The following is a 23277-nucleotide window of genomic DNA, read 5'->3' as shown; positions in this document are numbered from 1 at the left end:
ATGAAGGAACCAAAAAGCTCCAAAAGGGTCTGTAGACCAATGCCCGTGCGGGCGATGAGAACAGCGTCATCCGCATATAAAAGAGCCGGAATCTGCTTCCCACCTACCCGTGGGACATCAGCGTTGCCTGCTAACAGGGACTTCCCTAGATCATTAATATAAATGGTGAATAAAAGTGGGGCCAAAATGCAGCCTTGGCGAACACCCTTATTTGACCTAAAGCTGTCAGAGCATCGCCCTTCCCTGGTTACCCGGACCTTCGCAGTAAGTCCTTGGTGCAAACTTGCTATGAGGGCCACCAAGGAATCCTCGATACCAAGCTCACGGAGTATAGCCCAGAGCTTGGCCCTATTAACCAAGTCGAAGGCCGAGGAGAGGTCCATAAAGGCTAAATATAGTGAACCCTCCCCGGCCACCGTGTACTTAGATATTAGGAGATGTAAATTTGAGCATTGCTCTAAGGTTCCCCGTTTTTCCCTAAAGCCATATTGAATCTCTGCGAGGCCCCCACAGAGCTCCAGGTTTGTTCTCAATTTAGTCAATAGTACTCTGCCCAGGATCTTAAAGGCAGAGTCTATTAAAGAAATTGGGCGGTAGCATCCCGGATTCTCCCTATCTCCTTTTTTAAAAATGGGTACTATGACAGATGTATTCCAAGTTTCTGGAAAACATCCATCATTGGTTGCCCTAAAAACATTTGTGAGGACTTTAGACCAGGTGGTTGGGGCGTATATAAAAAAGTCTACCGGGACTCCATCTGGGCCCGGAGCCTTATTCTTCGTGGAGTCCATTATAGCTTTATATACCTCCTCCTCGCAGAATTCTACTGCCACTGGCCCCCTGGTCAGTCCTATGTCGTTTCCGTTCACAGGGTCATTACCGCCGTATATGTTTTTAAAATGATCAACCCATTTCTCATCACTGATAATGCAGTCCGAGATTGTGTTAATCTCCCCAGAGAAGAATTGGTTATTTATAATGTCCCAGAATCTCTTACTATTACGTAGTATATCCACGTCAAGCAAGTCAATCCAGGCATTTTTTTTAATTGTGTTTTTCCTATTTTTAATAGCCAATTTATACTCCCGTCTTAATTTAGAGATTAAGGTTTTATCCCTCGGCTTTGTTTTGAGTGCATTTTTCAGGTCTTTATGGGCTTTAGAACAATTTCTGTCAAACCATTTATGGGGCTTGGGTGGCAAATTGGATTTGGGAACTGTGAGTTCTTTAGCTGTTTGTGAGCAAATAGAGTTAAAAGCTAAAACAATCTCTTTGCTAGTGGCATTTTGGTCTAGACAAATGCACATGGGTTCCTCTATCTTTGGGCACAAGGAAGCCATAAAGGTTTCCTGGACCACCTTACCCCACTTAAGCCGTCTGCCCTGGTCGCTGGGCACCGTCGATGTGCACGCCCTAGGAAAACCCAGGTGTTTGCTCCATAAGTCACTCCAGTGAACCTGTGCAGAAACTGGGTTGTGGTCACTATGTGGGGAGGCAATTACCTCATATATCCCCATCTTAGAGGTTAAACCCTGAGAAACAAAAATGAAATCTATCACAGACCCACTTTCAGACCCTTTGTAAGTGGGCAAAGATTGGTCACTACCAGTGCTGAGGGGTTCAAACATATTAAGGCTAGCAAGGAAAAATTCGAGCGCCTCCCCCGCTTTGGTGTGAGCGAAGTGCAGATTGCCATTTTCAGTCTGACCCTCCAGGTTGCCTAGGTTACATTTTAAGACACATTTTTGAATGTTAAAATCACCTAAAATTATGAAATCGAAATTAGTGCAAGATTTATGACTGTAATCGTTAAGAACATTTTCCAAGTGGTCCACATGGGCTGAGTCTGTATGTCTAACCCAGGAATTATAAAAATTTGAGACCACTAGGACCCGCCCTGGTGAGATAATCCACTCTACCATTAAAATATTTGGGGAGCCAGACTCTAGTTGTTTAAACGTCCCTGCCAGTTTGAGTGAAAAGAGGAGAACTAGTCCACCCTTAGCTCTTCCTGCACTACTTGGGGTTGCAGGTATAGTAAAACTTGTGAACCCATCCAACCAGAAAGTTGATGAGGTGTCCCATGTTTCTTGGAGGGCAATTACATGGTTACTGGCTATGAAGTCTATCCATGTGGGATCTAGTCTTTTAGCTCTAATGCCCGCCACGTTCCAGCTAAGGAACCGACATGGAGTGAGTTCCACCTCCCCTAAAGGAGCTAAAGGCGATGTCTGAGTATATGTTGGTTGTTTATTAACTGCAAGCCTAGGGTCCTCCGCCCTAACTATTTGGGTTTGCAGGGCCGAATGTCTTTGCCCCTCTGGTGTTTCTGCCTGGGCGCCCTTTTCTGTGATCTCCTTAAGGGCCTTATCTGTTTGTCAATCCACCCCCTCTAGGCCATTTAAACAATTAAACCGGTTATAAATTGGGAGAAAAGGTGCCGGTCTACCCAAAAGTGGCCAGGGATGAGAAGCCTGGTGACGCCCACTTCTTCTGACTCTCTCCCATCTATCATGATTTGGGGGTGGGTGGTGTGGGCCTGGGGTAATAGGGAAGAAGAAAGACACACGGAGGGTATGGATGGTAGATTCCCTTGATATATTTTCCCCTTGGCATATATGCGACACCGTACCCTTGTCCCTGAAACTCACCAGAACACAGTCCCCAGTGATGGATTTCCGGGTTCTCCCCACCCATGGGACCCTTCTTACCATTATAATCTCATTGTTAAGATGTCTCGGAAGGGGTCTATTTTTATTTAACCATGTAATAACCCTAGTTTTTAGGGCACAAAAATCCTCTACTTCTCCTTCATCAAGTGGCGGGACCCCTGCCATAACTACTGTAAGGTCATTAGTCTCGGGGGGTAGGTTAGGGCGACGGGGTCTTGCGGGGGGCATTTTTTGGTGGTCCGGAATGTTATTGTCTATCGTATGTGCCTGCGGTACTGATACAAGGGGGGGGTTAAGCGTGTTAGCATGAAGTGAATTGGTAGCTACAGGGTTTGATTTTAGAGGTTTTTGGGGGACTACCCCGTTTACAGCCTGAGATGGAACTGGCGCTGGGTTAGCTACCGTGTGTTTTGACCCTTGCGAGGCAACAGGGGTGGTGATGGGTGCTAAATCGCTTTCCTGTCGACCACCGCGAGTTTTCAGACTTCCCAATGTGGCCTCCAGTATGGTTAGTCTGATCTCGATCTTTTTTACGCTTTCGCTGATCGGGAGTAACAGCGACCTTAGGAGAAATTCCAAGTTTCCCAGTGGCACAACAGAGAGGGGGACATTAACACTACTAGTTCCTGCATCTTTGCTCAAGGCGGGAACTATAACTTCCTGCACATTAGATTTAGGGTGTGACTCTGCCAGTGGTTTTACTGTGGGTACAGAATGTTTTGGGGGCTTGCCAAAGTCTAGGTGTAGAGTCTTGGGTTTACTACCACCCTGCACTCCCTTTGCCCTTCTCCTACGTTTTTTTGGGGGGGGTCCCGGGATTACTTGTGTGGTGACTACTTTCAGTTTGGGATGCCTATCTTTATGGGTTTTGGGCGGTTGTGAGGTTAAATCCATAATCCCCCTAACGGGACTGGAGCTAATAGGTAGAGCTGTGTTCGTAATTTCAGCTGGGGAGGTGTTCATAACCTCCCTTAACAGGAGTGGAACATCCTCAATTCGAGTTAACTCCTACCTTAATGTAATAGATTGTTCTCCCATGGGGGTGTTTTTCAGGTTGTCCACTGATCGTCTCCGTTCCGCCCTTAGCCTTGACAAATTTCCCTCTTTGTCCACCTCCCCCACAGCCCGTGCAAAATAGTTTTCAAGAGTCCCGCTTTTCACTCCACCCGGCTTCTGAGGGGTACTCTCCCTTATCGGTGAGGGCATGATTAAGCTCCGGGAGGGTCAGTCAAATATGCCTCCCAGGGCGGGTGCCACAAATTAATAAGTCCGGTAAGTACCTGCGCAGTATGGGAAACCAAGAAAGTGGGCCCAGCCCGGCCTACTCCGGCCTATGACGGCCTTGGACGGTCCCGCCCTTGTCCCGGGCTTCTCCCGGCGCCCTCCCGCGCGCTCCCGCGCCGCGGGGGAAGCTGCACCTAATATAGGGAGTGGGAGTTTATGGGGCGTGTCCAGCAGGGAGAGGGAGAGCGTCCAGGTGCAGGGAATGATGGCAGCACAGGGACTCCTGGGCAATGGAGTCCCTGATCCTCACCTGGCGCTCGCAGCCCTCTTCCCGAGTTTCCAGCGGCTCCCCTTGTCCACACGCAGTAATGGTGTGCCCAGGCACACAGGCGAAGCGGGACCCGCGGAGCGGGTACCGCGAGGTAAATCAGCTGGACAAAGCAGACAAATCCAAACAGGACGGACCTCGCAGGGCAGAGCTCGCACTCCCCAAACAGTCAGTGTCTCCCAAAGAGGTCAAGGCGAGCAGGCTCTTTACAGCGGAGCTTAGGGGGCGTGTCCAGCAGGGAGAGGGAGAGCGTCCAGGTGCAGGGAATGATGGCAGCACAGGGACTCCTGGGCAATGGAGTCCCTGATCCTCACCTGGCGCTCGCAGCCCTCTTCCCGAGTTTCCAGCGGCTCCCCTTGTCCACACGCAGTAATGGTGTGCCCAGGCACACAGGCGAAGCGGGACCCGCGGAGCGGGTACCGCGAGGTAAATCAGCTGGACAAAGCAGACAAATCCAAACAGGACGGACCTCGCAGGGCAGAGCTCGCACTCCCCAAACAGTCAGTGTCTCCCAAAGAGGTCAAGGCGAGCAGGCTCTTTACAGCGGAGCTTAGGGGGCGTGTCCAGCAGGGAGAGGGAGAGCGTCCAGGTGCAGGGAATGATGGCAGCACAGGGACTCCTGGGCAATGGAGTCCCTGATCCTCACCTGGCGCTCGCAGCCCTCTTCCCGAGTTTCCAGCGGCTCCCCTTGTCCACACGCAGTAATGGTGCGCCCAGGCACACAGGCGAAGCGGGACCCGCGGAGCGGGTACCGCGAGGTAAATCAGCTGGACAAAGCAGACAAATCCAAACAGGACGGACCTCGCAGGGCAGAGCTCGCACTCCCCAAACAGTCAGTGTCTCCCAAAGAGGTCAAGGCGAGCAGGCTCTTTACAGCGGAGCTTAGGGGGCGTGTCCAGCAGGGAGAGGGAGAGCGTCCAGGTGCAGGGAATGATGGCAGCACAGGGACTCCTGGGCAATGGAGTCCCTGATCCTCACCTGGCACTCGCAGCCCTCTTCCCGAGTTTCCAGCGGCTCCCCTTGTCCACACGCAGTAATGGTGCGCCCAGGCACACAGGCGAAGCGGGACCCGCGGAGCGGGTACCGCGAGGTAAATCAGCTGGACAAAGCAGAAAAATCCAAACAGGACGGACCTCGCAGGGCAGAGCTCGCACTCCCCAAACAGTCAGTGTCTCCCAAAGAGGTCAAGGCGAGCAGGCTCTTTACAGCGGAGCTTAGGGGGCGTGTCCAGCAGGGAGAGGGAGAGCGTCCAGGTGCAGGGAATGATGGCAGCACAGGGACTCCTGGGCAATGGAGTCCCTGATCCTCACCTGGCGCTCGCAGCCCTCTTCCCGAGTTTCCAGCGGCTCCCCTTGTCCACACGCAGTAATGGTGCGCCCAGGCACACAGGCGAAGCGGGACCCGCGGAGCGGGTACCGCGAGGTAAATCAGCTGGACAAAGCAGACAAATCCAAACAGGACGGACCTCGCAGGGCAGAGCTCGCACTCCCCAAACAGTCAGTGTCTCCCAAAGAGGTCAAGGCGAGCAGGCTCTTTACAGCGGAGCTTAGGGGGCGTGTCCAGCAGGGAGAGGGAGAGCGTCCAGGTGCAGGGAATGATGGCAGCACAGGGACTCCTGGGCAATGGAGTCCCTGATCCTCACCTGGCGCTCGCAGCCCTCTTCCCGAGTTTCCAGCGGCTCCCCTTGTCCACACGCAGTAATGGTGCGCCCAGGCACACAGGCGAAGCGGGACCCGCGGAGCGGGTACCGCGAGGTAAATCAGCTGGACAAAGCAGACAAATCCAAACAGGACGGACCTCGCAGGGCAGAGCTCGCACTCCCCAAACAGTCAGTGTCTCCCCAGGTCTACACGGCAATCATAGACCCTATGGGGTGGTAACTGAGCAGCCTTTTGTTTGTCAAATAATGTGTGGTACTCTAGGTATTCAGCAGGCAGGACCGTGGCACAACAGAACATCTCGAGGGTGCATGCATTCGCCAAGTAGGTGGCTGGTGAGGGTTCAGTAGCTAAGGGAAGGAACTCCTGATTCCTACAATGTTCCTTATTATGTTTCTTATATGTTTCTTATATAGCGCCTGAATCGACCCCCGAAGGGGTATCTCCGCGCTTGCCTTGGGGACCCGTCCTTGCTTTTCCCTGTGAGATAGCCCCTACAGGGCAACCCCAAGGTGAAAGCCAGGCATCCCGCCGCGGGGGGGCCGTTGTGGAGATTAAGCAAGCTTAATGCCCAGAGTTGCAGAGTGTGAACCCATGACTAGGTCAGGCACCAAAGCGAGAATTATCGAGTCCATGGACATTTGAGCTCAAGACCCTGCCGCGTCGGGAATTGAACCCTGGTCCCGGGTCTGACCTCTGCTTCAGGGTCTGCCTGCTCTAACCAGTGAGCCACACTTCTCCACTCCTCCTTACAATAGAGAGAGTTCATACTGACGGTGCGGAATGACCAGCTCACAAAAGGATCATGCAGGGTGAGCCATGGCATTCCCAGGATAAGACGAAATTGCGGTGAGTCGATCAGGTCGAATTGTATATGTTCTTGATCCTCCCCGAACGCCATCAACAGTGAAAAGGTGTGATATACCACTGGGCCTGATGAAAGGACTGTTCCGTCCACCGCCTTCACAGTTTCGGGTCTAAGCTTCTTTTCGCAAGGGATGCCCATCCGTAATGCGCAATCTTGGTCGATGTAATTTCCAGTGGCCCCAGAGTCCAAGAGGGCATCAATCTGTAATTTGTCTCGAGAAGTAATCCATAGAGACACACTAACATTCATGTGGGCCACTGCTGGAGGGAGGGTGTTAGCAAGAATAGGGGAGATCATGGAATGCTGGCATCTCAAATCAGAGACCTCCGTCTGATTTGAGATCTTCAGTTTTCCGACTGGTCTTCGGCCTTCATCGTGGCCTGGACTCGAGAAGGACAGAGAGCAGGATTGAGTACCTCACCTGACTAGGGTCAATCCCCCCAACCCCTTGGTTACTACACTTACCAAAGGCAACACTGTATGGTTCGTACAACGTTATGGTGCTGTACCCTAATCCGAGATAACTGGATACTTGTAAAGGAAAGTTATAGTCACTTCCTTCAATAGAGGACGTTGGTTCCGGAGAGACTTTTCTACCCTTCGGCTCTGAAAGGTACTTTATGTTACAGAAACGTGGCGTTTCTTGCCCATCTCGTTTTGCCCACAATACGTCTTGGGAACAAAAGATGGCCAAAGTATCAAGGAAGGGTTTATGACTTACGGATCAAATACTTGGCTTCTAAGGTCGGGAAACTCTGGTGCGATAAGGAAACCTAAGATGCGCTCCGCGCGGTTTGGAATTAAGAAAGTAAAAGGTTTTGAAAGAAGAACGAGCCCGTTCTTCCTGAAAAATACTTGCGACTTGCAGCAGGAAAACAGCTTCTCCTCTGACCTCGCAGGCTCTTCGTCGGCGCGGGGAAAACACAACTCTGACCTCGCAGGCTCTTCATCGGCGCTTGGCATAACACTCTGACCCGCAGGCTCTTCGTCGGCGCTGGGCATAACACTCTGACCTCGCAGGCTCTTCGTCGGCGCTGGGCTTCTAGGCAATAAATCCGGCGCGGACAACACCTTCCGCCATCACCAAGACTGCAAAAACAATTGTCAAGCACCTTCCTGCTGCAGGGGAGGAGCCTATATAGGATCAGCCCGTTTTCCAGCCTTCCAAAGCCGCATTGCCCTCTGGGACATGTAGTCCGTCTGGAGAGAACGCTCTATTCGACGTCTCTTTCTTCTGGCTGTGGTGGCGAGAGAGATCGCGACAGTTACACACTTGTTTCCCAATGTGTTTCATCTGTATGTTAACTATGTATGGATGGATCTATGACAGAATATCGACTACAAAAATATCGACCTACAAGAATATCGAGTCAACAATATCGAGGGCAAAAATATCGACATCCTATCTACAACATGGTAAGTACAAAAATATCGAAAAAATAATATCGTTGTAAAAAATATCGATGTTAAAAATATCGATTTTTTTTTTAATATATATAAATGTAAAAGTAAGTATATAACACTAATAAATAAAATATACATATTTAAAAGTATCTAATAATGTTTAAAATTAATAAATAAAAATATATACAGTAAAGATATAATATATGTACTGAACAATAAGTATTAATAATTAATTTACTAAAAATACCCCATTACCCAAGAACTGAAAACTGACCCTGAACCCTAAAAATACCCCTTTACCCAAGAACTGAAAACTGACCCTGAACCCTAAAAATACCCCTTTACCCAAAAACTGAAAACTGACCCTGAACCCTAAAAATACCCCTTTACCCATGAACTGAAAACTGACCCTGAACCCTAAAAATACCCCTTTCCCCATGAACTGAAAACTGACCCTGAACCCTAAAAATACCCCTTTACCCATGAACTGAAAACTGACCCTGAACCCTAAAAATACCCCTTTCCCCATGAACTGAAAACTGACCCTGAACCCTAAAAATACCCCTTTCCCCATGAACTGAAAACTGACCCTGAACCCTAAAAATACCCCTTTCCTCATGAACTGAAAACTGACCCTGAACCCTAAAAATACCCCTTTACCCAAAAACCCAAAAATGACCCTGAACCCTAAAAATACTCCTTAACCCAAAGGTAAATAATATTATTTAATTAGCAATTAATAATTAATTAACAATAACAATAAAATAAATATATTAGCACATAAGCTGTAATTAATATAATTTAATAATTAATATCATTTTCCCCAATTAATTAATTAACAGTAACTAGAAATTATATATATAAATAAATTACTCTAATAATGTAATTAACTAACTAATATTATTTAATTACCAAATAATTACTAATTTAAAATATGTACCAAATTATATTAATTAATTAACTAATTAATATTAATTATTTGCCAATTAATTAGTTATAAATATTTAAAAACATATATTAATTAATTAATTATTATTAAATTACTCCCCACCCTATTCCCCTATAAACCCACATCCCGCTACAGAAAATATATATCAATTAATCAATTAATTATTTCCCAATTAATCAATATTAATTAGCAAATAATTATAATTAATTAATTAATCCTACTAATTATTAATCAACTTACCATAATTAAATTACTTCCCACCCTATTCCCCTATAAACCCACAACCCGCTCCGGTACTAAAACATCAAATTTCCTTATAAATTTCTATATTATTATAGAAAATGTATACACATATAATAGTAATTATTTTAAATACTTAAATTAAACATATAACACATACATAATAAAAAACTATAAAATAATACAAATATCGATATTAGTGTCATCGAAATTATTAACATCGATATATATGCTATCGATATTACTAACTTCGATATTACTTACATCGATATTAAGTATTTCGATATTACTTACCTTGGGTCGATATTCTGTCCTACGATATTCTTGCCTTCGATATTATGCTCCTTCGATATTACAGACTCGATATTATGGTAAGTCGATATTTCCAACTCGATATTTTGACTGTCTACCGTATGGATAGCTTTGACATGCTTTATTTCTAATCTCCAGCATCCAATTTGTTTCTGCCTGAATATTTCCTTGTGTTTAAGTTTTTTTCTATTTCTACCTTCTTGTATTGGATACAGGATTGTATCCCATTATATTCTTTGCTCTTAAAAATGTTTTTTACCACTATACTAAATAAATATTGTGTCCGGCTGGACACTTTTTTTGCCTTAAAGTTCACATTGTTGACTATAATTTTTATGCCCAGCATAAGCAAAGCCTAGAGGGAAATGGATACGCCCACTCTTTTTGTATTATGGCTTCCGGAGATACCACGAGGCAATGACAATCTCGAAGGGCAGCACAACAATTTACATTGTCTTTGCTCTAAGCAAGTTTTTTTATTTATGACCATATTAATAAGGAAAACTAAAGGTCTTAAACTCTAGTTCAGGCCAAAATGAGCTGTTAATACAGATTGCCTCTGATGCGCATGTCTGACTCTGTTTTTAGGTGGGGATACTGGACCTGCTCCACTTCCTATTTCTGTTTTTAGGAGAGCAATCTTGTGTTTTTAAGAGAGTTATGCTATGCTAGGTCTTAAAGTGATCTCAATTATTCTTAACAATTCTGCAACATTGCATTTAAATCATTGATTTATTGTCTGTGAGTTTTATGGAATTATTTTTCAGCAAACATTTTTACTTGCACTGCCTTGGTTCATGGCTACTGTGGTAAAAGATCGATATTGACCTTTATGTGGCACCAGCTAAATGTTCATATTCCCCAAGGTTGTTTAGATACAAATAATTTAGATATTAAAAAATATGGACTTTAGATCACTCTCTTTATAAAGTGCTGACCTTTGGGGGTAAGGAGGAGGAACGCCAAAGCTCAATTTGTATATTCGACCGGTAGGTGAGGGAATTAGGAAAGGCTATAATTTAGAAGATAATTTTGAGATTATTGTGATAGGGCATCTGCTAGGAATCAGTGGATGCCCTACTCTAACCAGTTGTTGGTCCTGTATATTATGTATCATCAGAGATAATGTAGAGTTACGAATGAGGACCCTCACCCAGTTCTGCTGCTAGGGGTTCCTGTTTAGCTCCCTGTCTGCCCCAGGCAGCTAGCAAAACAGCACCGGAAGGCCCTCCCTTCTTCTCAAGAATATGGGGCAGAACAAGGACAAATATATTCCCTCATTTGTATGATGCCATGCCCTCCTGCAAATGAGGCAAGACTCCCTTTACCTCAGGTTTAATGCTAGGGTTGTGCCCTATTAAGGGCCATTATAAAAATGTGTGCAACTTTCTGCACTACCAAATTACTCATCACTCGTAAAAATAGGTGCAGTCACCGGCTGTGTTCCTGGTGTCTTTTATTTCTTTGGCCCTGCATTCGCAGACCACACCAGAGAAGGCTGTAGTATCCTCGGGCGCAGGGTAGCGGTGCAGCCAACCCGCGTCCCGAGGTCACATCAGCGCGGGCGCGTTACATCAAGCGCCTGCGGTATCAAATAAAGGGGCGTGGCCGGTGAGTGTAGTCGGAGCCACGCACAAACTAAAATACCAGCTCCCGAGTTTCCTTAGCATTGCGGCGCCGCTATAATTAGCGCTAGCGCTTACAACACCGTCACACAGGCGACGAGGGGCTATTTCGACCCCACACACTGCTGAGTGCCCCTGCCACGCTTTGGGCGTTCTTCCTGTGCTGTGATCCCCAGACCCCTGTAAGACCACGAGGGCCTTGAAGGTGCATGCTGCTGGCTCAGGGTGGGGTGTATTGCCACCACAGTGCCCTGGAAGCCCTGTTTTGGGCCCACTGTTACTGTGAGCTGTGAGGAGAAGTGCTGAGTGCCCCACCACGCCAGGAAGCCAGCCCACGCCCAGGTACCACATATGCCCACCATTGGGAGCAGGGCTATGCATCAGGCAGACGGACACTGCAAAGGATAAGAGGGGAAGCAGGCCATACGAGCAACCGGCGACATCGGGCAGGCCATTACCAGTGCACCCAGGAGGTGAGCGTCACACGCAGACTGCGCAGAGCGCCAAGCACGTGCCAAAATGGCGTCGATCCCCGCCCTGGAACCCTTCATCGTGGATCGAGCTCCGTCGTCCCTAGCCCCGCGCTGGAGGGATTGGACTGACCATCTTCAAATCTATTTCGAGGGGGCAGGCACTTCCCGTGAAAGGCGCGGAGCCCTACTGCTCCACCTAGGGGGCAAAGATATCCACCTCATCAATAAGACGATAGTGGAAGCCACACCCAAAACATACTACACGCTCCCTAACGCCCTAAACGCACATTTTGAACCCATGGCAAACAGAGACTATGAAAACTTCATATTTCGCCAGGCCAAGCAGGAAGCAGAAGAGTCGTTAGACGCCTCCTATGGACGGCTGAAAGAGCTAGCCAGCACGTGCAGATTCCAGGATGAACAGGAGGAAATACGTGGTCAAATAATCCAAGGGTGCTACTCCTCGAAGCTCAGAGTCCACATACTCCAAGAGGATGGCAAGCCGCTAGCGGAAATCTTCACCTTAGGCCGCTCCAAGGAATTGTCGCAGGCCAGAGCCTCCCACATGGAAGCAGCACTTCACCGACCAATAAAGACTGAACAAGTCAACGCAGCGGAGAAAGTGAATATAGTGAGACCAAAAGCATACCAAAATACGGGGAGGAAACAACCAGACAAGTGGAAGGAGTGCGGATACTGCAGAGGAAAACCTCACCGCATGCAAGACTGCCCGGCGAAAGGAAAGAAATGCAGTGCGTGTGGATGGATGAATCACTTCGCAGCAGTATGCCGGTCAACAAAGTCGAAAAAGAAATCCGCTCAAGCTGTAGTGGAGGATCGTGACAGCAAAGACATGGACGATGACACGAGCGAGCGAGTACCCAGTCCACTACGTGCACGCAATAGACCAGCCACTGTGGTAAATAAAAATTACCTATGTTCAATAAGAATAACTCAATCAAAAATGAGAGGCAGAGTCCGTGGCATCTGAGTTTATAAGGGTTTTATTCCTTAAAAAGGAATTGGTTCGAACCAGGTATCATGTTCCATCACCACGAAGGTTCAGGAAGGGATAGACAAGGGAATGGACAATGCTTTATTAACAGAGTACAATATATATAGTCAATGCATACAATGGTGATGGATCCAGAAGGCGTAACAGCTGAGAGAAAAGAGATAAGAACACATGTGCGTAACAGAAGGCGTGCACAAGGGTGTACACGGAGGTGTGTGCTAGACAACGTCACAGGAAAATGTCACAGGGGGGTGGATCCATAGAAGAATCCTGCAGTGTCAGCAGAAATATATGGCAGAAATGCGCGCGCAGCAGCATGACGTGTGATTGACGTGGAACTGGAGGGTGAAGGGGACTTGACATTCAGCACTATACGTGGAGACAGAAGTCTGGCGTGTCAGAACAACCTAAACCCAAATCATATCTGGTATCTTGTGTTTGAGGAACTGTATTATCTAGAAGGAAAGGTCTCTTGGGCAGAGGCTATTCTATACTGACTGCTAGTGCGTGCATATATGACTACGTGTCTACGTGTAAAGCAAGGGGGCCATGGGCCTACCATGGTAACGGGAGCAATGAATTACTTGCACGGAGACAGAAAGGCCGGGCCCTTTGCTCTGCAGCTGCGGAGGTGTTTACCTAAATCTCTAGACAGGAATGTATTTTCGAGGAGCGGAGCAGATAACTTGAAGGCTGGATACAGTTTTGGCAGGCAAGCAGGCCGAGCCGGGCACCGCTCGCCACGCAGGAAGTAAGTCAAGGGTCATGGATACAGATCCAGGCTGCAGCTTTCAGAGGCAGAAAGGGCTCGATGGCAGAAATCAGGGCCTAGCTCGCCAGAGCCAGGAAAACGTGAAAAGTGCACCATGTAAAGACGGTGGCGAGGCATACTTAGGAACTGAATTATCGATCCATTCATGGTGGATCTGAAAGAGGACATGTTGACGTTGGACGCAAATGTATTTGCGTCTTCATAGCTGGTTGTGGAGGGAACTTACATGTACTTGAAGCACGTACATGGAGCCGGTGGGGTCTACGTTAGGGGACACAATTGACCATAAAAATTCATATTACCTCACCACGATGGAAGAAGCAGCGTCTGCCAAAATGTTGAATCAAGATTCACCAGCAAGAGGTGAGAGCCACCATTGACACAGGAGCGTCCATAGAATTAATGGCAGCCAACGTGTACAACCAACTGAGTAGCCGGCCCCCTCTGCGTGAGGAAAACATCAGAGTATTTGCATATGGCCAGAAAACCCCTATTCCGCTCATAGGCTGTTTCAAAACCGAACTGCAACACCAAGGCCTCAAAGTACCCACTACGGTATATGTCACCAAAGAAGGCAGTGACATGTTAATCAGTGGTCAATCAGTGGAAGAGCTGAGACTTATATTCTTCGCCATGGCTGTGCTCGAAGATGAACTAGACACCATCCTGGAAGAATTTGGAGGCATCTTCAAAGGCATCGGATGCCTGAAAGGGAAGGAAGTCTCCCTACACATTGACCCGTCGGTCCAGCCCGTAACCCTGAGACATAGGCGCATCGCGTTTCACCTGAGGAACAAGGTCGAAGAAGAGTTGGAGGCACTGGAGAGACAAGATATCAGCGAGAAAGTCAGTGGGCCCACCCCATGGGTGTCCCCAATTGTAGTGGCCCGAAAGCCGAAGCAGCCAGGCCAAGTCCGCATCTGTGTGGACATGCGCCTCCCGAATGCGGCAGTGAAAAGGGAGCATCACCTGACCCCGACCAATGACGACATTTTGGGAGAGTTGAACGGGGCGAGATGGTTCTCAAAAATGGACCTTCGGTCCGGTTATCACCAGCTGCCACTACACCCGGACTCTCGATATATAACCACCTTCTCCACGCATGTAGGCCTCAGGAGATACCGACGCCTCAACTTTGGGATCTCGAGTGGCGCTGAGGTTTTCCAAAACACCCTCAGGGAAGTTCTCAGCGGGCTCCCAGGAGTCCTGAAAGTAAGCGATGATCTCCTTATTTACACGTCCTCAGTAGAAGATCATCACCAGAGATTGAGGGGAGTCCTCCAAAGGATCGAAGAATTCGGCCTGATCCTCCATAGAGAAAAATGTCAATTTCTGAAGAACCGAATCAGCTTTTTTGGGTATACCTTCTCCGACCAGGGAATAGCCCCAGATCCCGACAAGGTGAGAGACGTCCAAGATACTCCAGCTCCCTCCAACATCTCGGAGATCAGGAGTTTCCTGGGTATGGTGAACTTTTTCGGACGATTCGTCCTCGACCTCTCCAACCTCATAAACCCCTCAGGGAGCTGATTAAGTCCACGACCGCTTGGCACTGGGGCCCGGATCAGGAACAAGTATTCCAAGCAACAAAAGCAGCCCTGTCAGCGGACACAACTCTTATCTTATTTCGACCCTACCAAATCCACCAACGTGGCAGTGGACGCCAGCCCTTATGGACTAGGAGCAGTCCTCACCCAACTGCAAGGTAACGGAGAAATGGCACCTATAGCATACGCCAGCCGGTCCCTAACGGACACCGAACAAAGATACTCTCAGATAGAGCCAGAAGCGATAACAATCCACTGGGCCTGCCAGCACTTTCACGTATATTTATATGGTCACCCCTTCTCTGTGTCCACGGATCACAAACCTCTCGTACCCCTATTCCAAGGCTCAACATTTAAGCCGCCACCCAGAATTGAGAAATGGATCCTCCAACTGCAAGGGTACGACTATAGGGTCGAATACAAACTAGGTTAATCGAACCCAGCTGATTACCTTTCAAGACACCCCCGGAAAGCCACGCAAGCGGAAAGGGAGGACGCAGATGAGACCGAAGAATATGTACGGCTCGTGCTGGAAAGAGCCCGTTCTCTGCCCATGAGTCTCGAGGCCATTATTGAAGCCACCCAAAAGGACGAATGTTTGCAACTGGCCGCAGCAGCCATCCAGTCAAACGACAATCCACTTTGAGCAAGAGGACGCTGCAAGCCAAAGCAGTACTTGAAGCAATGATACAGGTCAGAGATGAACTGTCTATCGACAGTCAAGGCTGCCTCCTAAGAGGACGGAGGTTGGTGATGCCCTCTGCCTTAGCTCAGCAAGCCGTAGATCTAGCACACCGAGGACACCAAGGCATGGTAAAAACCAAGAATCGCCTAAGAGCTAAGGTGTAGTTCCTAGGCATGGACGCAATGGTCGAGCACACTGTCCGAACTTGCACCTGGTGCCAAGCAGGGGGACAACCAGAGAGGCAGCATCCGATCCTCACCGAAGACAACCCACAAAGGTCATGGGAGTGCTTGAGTGCAGACTTCGGCCATCTCCCCGATGGACGCTATGCCCTAGTGATTATTGACGATTTCACAAAATATCCGGAGGTGGAGATCGTAGGGAGTCAGACAGCAACTGAAGTCATCACCAAACTCGAAAAAACCATCGCCACACACGGAATATTCGAGGTGATCAAGACGGACAATGGCCCATCCTTCCAGAGCCAGGAGCTCGCAGACTACCTGAGGAACTGGGGAATCCACCACCGGAAAGTGACTCCACGCTGGCCCCAAGCCAATGGGGAAGTAGAGAGATTTATGAGCACGCTCAACAAGACAATACGCATTGCACATGCTGATGGGTCTCCGGTGGAAAGGGCCATCTACAGCTTTCTACGGGAGTATCGGCTAACACCCCATCTCACAACTGAGGCAGCTCCTGGACCGGCAACCATGGGCCGAGTAGTCAACGACACCATTCCAAACCATCCCAACTGGGTTCCAGCCCAAGTTGACGCGGAGAAGACTCTATCTAACCGGACACAGTCTAACGACCAGGCCAGCACCCGGAGATGAGCCAAAGAATCTGATATCCAAGAAGGAGACCGGGTGTATATCAAAGACCGATATCTCGGGAGCAAGTTCCGACTGCCGTTTGAACACAAGCCCTGGTTTGTCATTCGCCGTACTGGTACCATGGTGACAGTCCAGAGGGGATCAGAAGTGGTCACCCGCAACATCTCCTTCTTTAAGAGAGTGCATGCTGAGACCCCTGTGGAGAACCGGGCCTTATGGGCCTGGCGGCGCAGGGCACGCCTTAAATCCCCGAGTTCACCTGCCTTGTCAAACAGAGACACGAGACACTCCGTTGAGCGTGGAAACCAGGTTTATTAGCTGCAGCTAAGCATAGTTATCCCAGAAGTTACACACAAGGTGGGTTCTGAGGAGACTGCCACTTCAATCCGTGGCGCACAATCTTTTATAGGAAACACATTTACGAAGTTTACTCCTTACACATACAAGACGGACCAATGAGAAAAGTTGGAAAACAAGCTATCAGGTGTCTCGAATACGCCCCTCTCTCAGACCCTGTGTGCTACCCCTCCCAACAAATTAATCAGTACTGGTACCAACAATCAAATATAAAATAAAGGGGCGTGGCCGTCGAGTGTAGTGGGAGCCACGCACAAACTAAAATACCGGCTCCCGAGTTTCCTTAGCGTTGCGGCGCCGCTATAATTAGCCCTTACAACAACGTCACAAAGGCGTTGCCCCAGGGAATTGTAAAGAGCACAAAAAACTTAACAAATATAGCAAAAGAATCCTCTTTAAACCTTGCCACACCATTTATTTCAACAATCGGAAACATCGCATAGAATTCTTTACAGACTGCAGTTGCATGTTACGCTATTCCTTTGACTCCACCGCACCAGATGCATGTAGTGACGTGAGCTAGCAGAACATATGGTCTTCCGCCAGTGAGGAGAATATAAATTATTGTGATGCTTCTCTAACCAGGGATATCAAAACGAAGGTTTCCCAAGCGTAATTCTTGAAGTTTTAGACCATTCTGGAAGTTTTAACTAAGCCATGGAACTTGCGGATACTATGCTAAGAGAAGAGATGCTGCACATAAGCTCTTTTCTGCGATAAGTCACAAAACCACCTGTTTTATTATTGATTTAAATGTTTAATTTCATTTATTTGTCATTTACGTGCTATTTTAATTCAATATCATAATGCCCGTAACCCTTTTGGCTCTTTTTTACATTCTCAGCATTATGAGAAATGAAATAAAAATGTTATGAATGGGTAAGATTTTTGAGTAACTTTGATTAAATGCATCTGAACCTATCTGTAAATTTAAAAAAATCAGATTAATCTGCATCTGCGTTTGTGGTGTGGGTGAGGTGTACCCCTAAAATGTTATACCCCAGCTCTACCCGTCCAGTGGCTGGATAGTTGGATAGTTACATAAACAGCAGTGAAGCAATGAGCATGAATATACCGCTACCTGTTAGGGGAAAATCTTTGGGAGAACATTACAACAGTGAGCCTATGCTAGAGAGCTTTGTTCGAGAACAGTCATTCGGAAATAACCAAATGCACATTTTGCTTAACTATATGCAGCAGAATTATAAACAAAATACGAACATGGTGAGACATCCATTTTACAGAAAATGGCGTTGAGGGCTAACTGAGATCTAGTTAGCATAAGCCAGGAAAACACACTTAAAAGAGTCATAGCGAAATCAATGGCAATAGTATCATTTTATCATACTTGTGTGATATCAAATGTAAATTAATATTCTGCACATACATTTTTGATTAATGCACAACAACTCGTCTCAATTTAAACGGTATGTGACAATGATCATGACTTTTATTTTCTGAAAAGTAATCTAATGTTCTTTTTTTCTGTACTCGACCTTTCAGTTTTATGGGGTTCCTATTTTAAGCATGCGGTGACTTGGAACAAGCACATGGATAATCCTAACGTGATGGTGGTGACCTATGAAGAGCTAAAGGCGGTGAGGACCACAGTTTGTGTTTGTCTTGCACCAATGTTCACCACATTTGCATGCAATGTGAAATCACATGTATACCGAATATGTGCAGACATTTTTAAAAGGTGACCATACACCTTCCGGCTGAAGGAAATGTTATAGATTACATTAACTAAACAGTTTAGTGCTTTAGCTGAAAATACTAATCCCCAACAAACCCTCTATTTGTGATTGCCTGTGTAGGAGTTTCTCTAGAGCTACTGTATGTTTGCGTGTATTTGAATTATGAATAAGGCTCATTGATATCTCTCACTTTTGGCTCTGAACTTGCTCCCTACAGGTAAGAGGCCAGCGGAGGGGATAGTGGTCGGAGGGAGAATGGTAGGAAAATTACAAATTATGCCGAAATATGGGTCTGGCAAAGGTTTCTGAGCTCTAAAGTTACATTTAAAGTGAAATACCTCATTACTACTCAAGGCATATGCTGAAGAATATACTTGTGTGCCCAATTTTTGCACAGCGTGCAGGTTCAAATAACAAAATGTATTTACAGGCGGCACAGTGTACTAAAAACCAGGTCACAATTCAGTCAGTGTTTGTGCACACTGATGGGACTTCAACTTGGCCTTCATTTTGCATTGCAACTAATGTACTAATCAGTTGCATCACAAAATTTGGATTTGCTGGAGTTCAAAGTAACTCCAATGATACAACCTAAGGAACAATTATTAAGTAGTAGACATTTTGCGAACCCCTGTGAATGCCTTTGAAAACAGGAACTAACACCTGCAAGAGACATTAGACCATAATTCCTGTGTTTGCACTCGCTGCATGAAAACCTTTCTTTTAGGTTCAGTCAATCAGACGGGCCAGCTATTTGGTTGAACCATCACTTTTTTGGGCTTTACAAGAGCCCACTCATTGCTTAACAGTGGTTGGGCATAATTGTCCCATTCATTTCCTTGTCCATCTTGTATTTGCTCCTCCACAGGAGCATATTCACTTTAGGTGTGTCCTTCTGCTGCTTATTTTTATGAAACTACTTTTTAGGTCTCGCCTGACCCAGCGCATGCGCTGACCTGGAGAGACTTTTAGTAAGGGCTTCAAAAATGCTACCATGGCCGGCCTACAGCTTGGGTGCATGTGCGCGGGCCCACGCTTATGAACAGAGGCACCATATGCCTTTCCTCGTCATGCTCATTAAGCTCATTGCTTAAGTTTGTTCAGAAGACCAATAGGGATGCCGTTGAAGCCGGAGCCGCCGGTTGTTGTTTTTGCTAGGTTGTGCTTGAGTGGGAAAAGGAAGGGAGTGCTGCTGTTGGTGTTTTGGTTTGACAGTATTTTCACACGAGAATCACACCACCAGAAGGCGTTAGTTTTCATCTCTCGCCAACCCGCTCGAGTCTCCAGTTCCGCCGTTGATCATGCCGTGCCCCTGCAGAAACTAGCGGCGCTGGATCGGGCCGCTTGTGGTGCTTCTTTATGTGGTGGGTCTGCTTGTTGCCATCCAGTTGTGTGCCTGGGAGATGAACAAGATGAAGGTAAGAGCGGTAGTTCCTGGAGTGGCACGCTGTCCCACAGATTTACCTGAGCGCAGGTAACCTGTTCTACCCCACACTTACTACTCTATAAAAGGTACATATCTTTTATTGTAAACGAGCACTTGATGGTCTCACGGAAACTGTTGTCTTTCACTTTAACTTTCGCGGCCGCTTAGATGTTCCCAGTGAGCCATTTCACGGCCGCTTGTATATTGTTTCCTTTTTCATCCCCTTTCATTCATGCTCTAAGTTTCCGCTTTCCTTGCCTACTTTTCACCCCCTCTCCTTTCTTTCCAATCCACTCCTCGCTCTTGTAACCTATTTTAAAAGTCTTTCTTCCCCCTACATTTATCCATCCCTCCTTCCTTCATCCTGTATGTTCCATTCCTTAAAACGTCCAGAATCCGCATTCAAACACAGTAGTAGTATAATCCAAAATCTGAGTTGATGTGTCAGGAAGGGTCATATGCAGGGAATCTCTCCAATGACTGTGCCAGTTCAGTGTTGCATAATATGCAAATCCCGCCGGCCATCGCCCTCACATCTAATACACGTGTCTTTTTCCTCCACCGTTTACATCAATTAAAGCTTTAACTGAGCCTCCCTCTCGCACTCTCTCAAACTCCCTCTTTCAATACGAGCGCCTCTGGAGACGGGTGGCCAGATAGGGTGGGGTGAACTTGGCATCCCATGATGACGTAGTAAGAGGCCTGCTAGTGTCCTGTGCTGGACAGTCATAGAGGGTGCGTATAATTCGAGGCCCCACTGACACAGATGATGAATGGCCCTTTTAGCTGCAGGTGCTTTGCTTTGATCTGAAGGAGAGAAGCCCCTTCTCCATGCCACGTCTCTTGAGAGCCTTAAATAGTGCCCCATGCAGTGCACCTCTTAAATGCCCCCTTGTCATTTATATTTAATCTAGCATCTCCGCAGAGGTCTCCGTGGCGCCTTTCAGCAAAGCACATTTCATTTCTGCGTGCGTCTGCCGTCAAGGTTCTGACCCCATTGCATTGTACCTAGTAAACATATTGTTCCCAGGCATAAAAAACACATATTCAAATGCATTACAGAGGTTTGAACACTGCACATACTTTCCGGGTCGATAATAAGGCGCTGTGCAGAGGAGAACACTGTCAATGTTTCTGTCCATACATTTTTCTGAGCATGTTCGGTAATTAGTCGAAACGTTTTTCTAATATTTTCTTATAATTAGCCTCAGTGGTTATTAGCAGCTGTTCCGGGTGACAGGTAATTTCCAAGACCACTTGAAAGCTTTAGGCGCAAAGGCAAAACAGTAAAAAAAAATACCTTCCCAGATGAAAATATCAGTTTTTTGTAAAACGTGGAGTAGATTTTCCTCTTCCATGACTCCGTTGTTTCTCTGGTGCAGGGTCGGACTGGGAACCAAAACTGGCCCTGGCAAAGTGCTCGCCTCCCCCCCTCTCCACCCCCAGGCTGCATTGGGGGTGCGACCGAGCGCTTTGCCAGGGCCAGGTTTCGGCCGGTTGTGTTACAGGGCCGTTTTTGCAGCTGTGCTGCAAAAATGGCCCTGTAACAAAAACGACCCCCAGGGGCCCAAAACTGGCCCCCACCCTTGTGGCCCACCGGGGGATTGCCTGGTGCCTGCAACGGCCAGTCCGGCCCTGCTCTGGTGCTTCGTTCGGATTGGGGTTGGCTACACAAACCTGCTGTCAACATATCGGCTTATGATCACAAATCATACATGTGCGCCCGTCAGACGGGAAGCCAGCTGTGGACAGTGCCAGGAAATTGTGCTGATGCGTCCAGCTGAGAAACCGCCCAAGCAAGGATCGAGGCAGACTTGCTGTTCACCTCCCGTGGCTTGCAGGGTGCTGCCAGTGATGCAGGGCCAGAGTCTATGGTCCAGGAATCAGTTTTACAACTGCGCTGAAATAATCATTTCAAACCTCATAGTGTAAACCCCTCACGGCCTTCAAAGAAATAGTTCAACGATGTATGCCTTAATTATTTGGAAAACCAACACAGATATCATCAAACAACATTGGCATTCTGAGGGACAGCTGCCAGCTTGGTCCAGGTGGGGAGGAACTCCATCACATTCAACCCACTCTTTACACCCAGCAGCTTGTTGCGTTTTCTGGCACACGTATATTTATTTTTACCAATATGTGACTGGCCGCCATTTGCTGCTGGAGACTGGCTGATGTGGAATCTCCTAAAAATACCTAAATGTGGCTGTTTTCTATTGACAGGGTGGTAGTGGCCCGGGACCAGGGTTCAATTCACCGCCTCGGCAGGTCTTGGGCTCAAAATTCCACGGACCTGATAATTCTCGCCTCGTTGCCTATTCCAATCATGGAGTCCCACTCTGCAACTCTGGGCAATACCTTGCTTAATCTCCACAACGGCCCCCACAACGCTAAGGATGCCTGGCCTCCACCTTGGGGGTACCCAGGAGTGGACGCCTCACAGAGAAAGCCAGGATGGGTTCCACAGCGGTATTCGTACAAGCGCCTTGAGACCCTTGCGGGCGAGTAGTGCGCTATACAAGTATCAATTGACATTTTACATTTTTAGTGTAAGTGCTTTGAGGCTCACCTCTGGTAGAGTCCTTGGGCTTTTGCTCTCAGCGCGCATGCCACATCAAGTAAGCAAGCAAAGGGGGACTGCACGTCATACAAAGCAATCACACCATCGAGACATTCCTACAAAGGCTACATGTAACCATCACTTCCTGGAAGTCTCCTATCAATCACCCTGTTCGCTCCTCTCAGTGCTTCCCTGCTTCTTCTGAACCCTGCTGTGCAGCACGTCGGCGGGGCTGCAGGCCCCTCCTCAGGAAGTGATGCATCAAGAGAGACCGACTGATCTGGCGGTAATTGGTGACATCTGGGCATCATTTCTTGACAGCACATGACACCATTGAGAAATATAGACCTGCTCTGTAGTTAGCTGCGGGTCCCCAGATTTGTGTTTTGCAGCTGCGCTGTCAAAGGGCACGCAATAGGGCGAGGTTGTGCAGCAACAGCACCGGCTTATTAGGGAAATACATTAAATGGGGTTCGGTGATCTATTGGGTGCCAGAGCTAGGACATTCCTCCACACACACCTGATGGTGAATTAGCTGTCACGCTACTTTGCCCATATTTACTCTCTGAAAAATCTATTTTTGGTTTGTGTTCCCATTAGAATAACAGTGCAAAGAAGCAGTGAGA

General features: G+C 47.5%; 1 protein-coding gene across 1 annotated transcript in view; it reads left to right on the top strand.

Moving 5' to 3' along the window:
* Positions 1-23277, top strand: part of LOC147692320 (sulfotransferase 6B1-like) — a 273121-nt gene that overhangs the window by 196136 nt on the left and 53708 nt on the right. The window contains exon 5 of the mRNA XM_086938569.1: positions 18469-18563. Coding sequence (XP_086794695.1) covers positions 18469-18563 — 95 coding nt within the window. The remainder of the gene's footprint in view (positions 1-18468; positions 18564-23277) is intronic.

Source organism: Lissotriton vulgaris, chromosome 9 (assembly GCF_964263255.1).
Source record: "Lissotriton vulgaris chromosome 9, aLisVul1.2, whole genome shotgun sequence".
NCBI classification, from domain to species: domain Eukaryota; kingdom Metazoa; phylum Chordata; class Amphibia; order Caudata; family Salamandridae; genus Lissotriton; species Lissotriton vulgaris.
The sequence above is the reverse complement of the archived record's forward strand: the minus strand, read 5'-3'. Positions and strand labels throughout refer to the sequence as shown.